Genomic DNA, 5,210 nt, shown 5'->3' with positions numbered 1-5,210 from the left:
ATTGCCTTGTTTTCTACACGCCTTGGTACTACGTTTTCTTCATTCGTTCATTCATTACCAGCTCACTGGCCGAGTGGTTACGCCTTCGGCTCTGGTGCTGGTAGATGTGAGATCGATTCCAGGCCGGGTCAAACCGAAGACTTTAAAAACGGTACCGATTGTGTTCTATCCTGTATAGCGCAGTGAGAATGAGTCGGGTGATAATGTGATAACATCGTAAACCAGATATAAATTAAAAATGAGCCCTGTCGCTAAAAGACCTTAGCTGTTGTAGAGCGACAATAAATAAAACCATAACATTATTATTCGTTCATTCACTCAGTTCTGTTGTTGCAGCATTGTGTACGTTCGGAAGCAGTTATTTATGTATCCTTTTATTTGCAGATGTAGTTGCTTTCTATTTTATTAAAGCCTTTGCAAGGTTGTTGTACAAGTGAATTAAGTTTACTTCAATTTAATAAAATAATAGCTATGCATAAGTTCATGCAACCTCAAGTGTTTGGGGTCGACACAAACTCTCCGGAAGCCTCAAGAAAGTGGCAACATTGGAAGCGGAGGTTTCGAAATTATATCGCAAGGATTGAGGGTGCAGATGCGCAAGCGAAGCTCGACATCCTAGTAAATTTACTAGAGTCACATGTGTATGCGCACATCAGCGAAAGTGACACTTACGATAACGCCATTGCTCAGTTGGACATCCTTTACAATAAACCGATCAACGAAATTTTTGCGCGACACCGACTTAACACATGCAGGCAAAAAGTGGACGAACCCCTGGAAAGTTTTCTTCAAAGACTAAAACAGCTCAGTGCTGACTGCAACTTTAGTGCAGTTTCTGCAGCTCAAAACAAAGAAGCAGCCATTCGGGAAGCCTTTATTGCGGGAATTACTTCAAGTTACATCCGACAAAGACTTCTTGAAGACAATGTCTTGGAACTACAAAGAGTCTTTGAAAAAGCTCGGTCGGTTTATGATGCCCAACGTAATGCCGAAGCGTACGTTATGCCCCCTGGCGGCGAAGCTTTGAATGATCCTCTAGCTGTGTGCGAGTCACGTTCTTGGGATTCCCAATCCAGCAACAAAACGCCACCTCGCAAAAGCGACTGCCTTGCAATAGAGCAGAAAAAATGCTTCTTTTGTGGCAGAAGACTTCATCCCAGAGACAAATGTCCTGCCAAAGAACAGATTTGCTACAAATGTAACAAAAAAGGCCACTTCGCTAATGTGTGCCGTTCGACGAGCAGTAACGCAACCGCTACATGTCAATCAACAAGCTTGGCAGCTCTCACATCGCTGTCTAAATCAGATCAAAACGTAAACGTATCCATTGAGATCAATGGAAAACTAGCTAAATGCCTTATTGACACGGGCGCCCAAAACAACCACATAAGCCATGAATTCAGTCATCGCGCTAACTTGAAAATGAGCTATAGTGACGACTGACGAGCAGCATGTGGATTTAGCTGTAAAAGGCTCATCAGTGAAAACTCGAGGCTCCTGCTTTGCAACTCTACAACTCCTGGATCGCGATTATGCTGATGTGAAATTCAGTGTCATGGACGGACTACTCTGGGACGTAATTCTTGGACGTGAGTTTTTACAACAGCATAAATGCGTAAATTTTAACTTTGGAGGATCTGAACAACCTTTGAACCTTGGGGCCTTAAAACCTTTGAGGAGCCCAATGCCAGTACGTTTATTTGAGCATATGACAGGAGACTGTTGCCCAATCGCTTCCAAATCACGTCGATATTCTAAAGCTGATCAAAGTTTTATTAAGAATTAAGTCGCTCAACTCTTGCGTGATGATGTTATTGAACCAAGCACGTCACCATGGCGTGCTCAATTGGTAATTGTAAAAAATGAAAACCATAAAAAACGCATGTGCGTGGACTACAGTCAAACAGTAAACAAATATACTTTGCTCGATGCCTACCCGATTCCGAACATGCAAAGCATTATAGATAATGTTTCTCAGTACAAATGGTTTTCTACTCTGGATCTACGCAGCGCTTATCACCAAGTTCCCTTGCTGCCTGAAGAACAAGAGTACACCGCCTTTGAAGCCAACGGACAGCTGTATCACTTTAAAAGGATTCCGTTTGGCCTTAAGAATGCAGTGCCTTGTTTTTAACGAGTTATCAATGGAATCATTTCGAAATATGCTTGCAAAGGAACATTTGCCTATCTTGATGACGTTACGGTGTGTGGTGAGAAGCGCGAGGAGCACGATAAAAATCTTCAAGTTTTTCTGGGTGCTGCAAAAGACTGTAATCTAACGTTTAATGAAGACAAATGTAGTTTTTGCGTAGAAACAATAACATTGTTAGGATATCGCATCTCGAAAGGGGTGGTTGAACCAGATCCTGAAAGAGTAAAACCAGTTATTGAAATGCCTGTTCCTAACACTGCTAAAGAACTTCAGCGCGTGGTAGGCATGTTTGCTTACTATGCGCAGTGGATCCCTCAGTACTCGGAAAAAATTAAACCTCTGGTTTTGTCAAAGACTTTTCCACTTGACAAGCAAGCAATACAAGCTCTCTCCACGTCGAAAAAAGATTTGAGCATTGCTACTCTTGGGACAGTAAATGAACAACTCCCGTTTGTGCTTGAAACCGAGGCATCCGACAACGCAGTATCAGCAACGCTGAATCAGCAAGGACGCCCTGTAGCTTTGTTTTCGAGGATGCTAAACAAGAGTGAAATTCGATATTCCAGCGTAGAAAAGGAAGCTTTAGCGATCGTCGAAGCAGTACTAAAATGGAAGCATTTCCTAAGTGGTCGTCATTTCACGGTTGTGACGGATCAAAGGTCAGTTTCATTTATGTACTCAAACACAAATCATAACAAAATTAAAAACAATAAAGTGCAACGATGGCGCATGGAACTAAGTGAGTTCAATTTTGACATTGTTTACCGCTCTGGGAAATATAACTCCGCTCCCGATGCACTGTCCAGAGCATACATTGCTACGATGCATAATAATGTGCTACACGATATTCATGTATCTTTATGCCATCCTGGTATAACTCGTTTGCTTCATTTTGTTCGAACTAAAAATCTACCTTATTCTGTCGACGACGTTCGGAAAACGGTGCAAAACTGCAGCGTATGTGCAGAAATCAAACCTAACTTTTATAAACCACCTAATGCGCATCTTGTTAAAGCTACCCAGCCGTTTGAGCGACTGAGTTTAGATTTCAAACGCCCTATGCTGTCTGTGTCCAAGAACAAATACATGTTAACAGTTGTGGACGAATTTTCTCGTTTTCCTTTCGCGTTTCCTTGTGCAAGTACTGATGCGCGAACTGTTATTTCTTGTTTAAACCAATTGTTTGCGTTGTTTGGTATTCCTGCGTATGTAGGCCTACACTCCGATAGGGGCTCGGCTTTCATGTCCAAAGAACTATCATCGTATCTTAATATTCATGGTGTTGCATGCAGTAGGACGTCTGTCTATAATGCTCCTGGAAACGGACAATGTGAAAGGTATAATGGAATAATTTGGTCTGCAGTGAAATCAGCATTAAAGTCTCGTAAACTTGACATGTCGCTCTGGGAAAGCGTGCTATCCGACGCTTTGCATTCTATCCGCTCTTTGCTTTGCACCGCTACAAATGAAACGCCTCACGAAAGGTTATTTGTGTATAAACGTCGATCGTCATTTGGAGTTTCTATGCCGACATGGTTATCAACACCAAATAAAGTGTTTCTACGGCGTCATGTTCGTTTATCAAAGTATGATCCTGTTGTTGACGAAGTAGAGCTCATGCATGCCACCCCTAACTATGCTCGTGTACGTTTTCCTTCTGGCAGAGAAACAACGGTCTCTCTCAAAGATATTGCACCATTGGGACAATCGGATGAACCTGTTTTACCGGTTGACCAGGATGTTCCAGTCGAAGCAAACTTAACACGTTTGCCTCCTCCAGTGGCGAATGGTGAGGCTATTGCTCTACCCAATGGATTTGTAAATAATGACGTGACTTCAACATCACCGGATGTAAATTTAAGTGTGCGTAGTGACGATGGCGACATTGTACAACGTGAAACTACTGATCACTCTATGTCATCGTCTTCGCCCACCACTGATACAACACACTTACGCAGATCTACTCGTATTCGTCGTTCGGTTGATCGTTATGGTGCAGTGCCATATTTTTAGCAGTCTGCTTTGATTTCATGTAAAATCACGCCTGCTGTCCAAGTTACGCTTATGAACTACATTTTGCGTGGTTGTGCTATATATAATGCAATTTTGAGAGGGGGAGAATGTCGTGTGTTTCTGAGCACGGCGCTCTGTCCCTCAATCTTTCTACTCAGTTAATTATTGCCTTGTTTTCTACACGCCTTGGTTCTACGTTTTCTTCATTCGTTCATTCATTCAGTTCTGTTGTTGCAGCATTGTGTACGTTCGGAAGCAGTTATTCATGTATCCTTTTATTTGCAGATGCAGTTGCTTTCTATTTTATTAAAGCCTTTGCAAGGATGTTGTACAAGTGAATTAAGTTTACTTCAAGGCTATAGATTACTGATTTTTTATCCTGCGTGCCAACATATAGCTCATAACATAACTTCGTCAATGCCATCAATCGTCATAAGTGCGTCGCGAGTTCAGCAAATTCTTGTGTGCCGCTTCGAAACTTATGAAACATTTGATTCCATTAGGAGACGCGAGATACCAAAACTTCAAGAAAACATTTTTTAGACGTCCGCGACCGCTTCGAAAGCACCACAAGGGGTCCGCCAAGACAAACAGGTTTAGAATCACTGCCTTAGGCTATGGGAGTAATCATGCTGTTGGCAAATTAACCCAAAATGTTATATGCCAAATGTAATATGTATATATGCTACAGCAAATTGAATGATCAAGTTTTTCAAAACATTTCAAATGCTGAATATAATTAAAAAACTCCAAACATATGTCAAAATTCCAAACTCAAAGTAGCTTGCTGCCAAACGCATTAAAAAAATGCCAAATTTCTGAAATTTGGCATTGAAACTGTCAATATGGCTATCTTGTTTGAGCCTCATCTTGCACGACAGCGTTTGGCTTCCAATCCAGATGCTATAAAAGCGGAGTCCACGTGGTACCGAAAGGTTTTCTCATCAGTTGAGAATTTGCTAGTGCAAGTATGAAGTTTCTGATTTTCTTCGAGTAGCCTATGTGGTGATCACAGAAGGAGGCATTGAAGTCACAATAGTTCAGA

At 41.7% G+C, this 5,210-nt stretch overlaps 1 protein-coding gene across 1 annotated transcript; it reads left to right on the top strand.

Annotated features, from left to right (window-relative positions):
* The first annotated feature begins 471 nt into the window (after positions 1-471).
* On the top strand, positions 472-1,443 carry LOC145768310 (uncharacterized). Its single transcript, XM_082579822.1, has one exon. It carries the CDS (start codon positions 472-474, stop codon positions 1,441-1,443), a length of 972 nt encoding a protein of 323 aa, XP_082435948.1.
* The last annotated feature ends 3,767 nt before the right edge of the window (positions 1,444-5,210 follow it).

The sequence above is a fragment of the Aplidium turbinatum genome, chromosome 1 (genome assembly GCF_918807975.1).
Source record: "Aplidium turbinatum chromosome 1, kaAplTurb1.1, whole genome shotgun sequence".
NCBI lineage: Eukaryota > Metazoa > Chordata > Ascidiacea > Aplousobranchia > Polyclinidae > Aplidium > Aplidium turbinatum.
This window is presented reverse-complemented; position numbering and strand designations above follow the sequence as displayed.

Bases quoted from the DNA above. Each gene is read 5' to 3' on its own strand.
- LOC145768310 (XM_082579822.1), top strand. From the start codon at position 472: ATGCATAAGTTCATGCAACCTCAAGTGTTTGGGGTCGACACAAACTCT.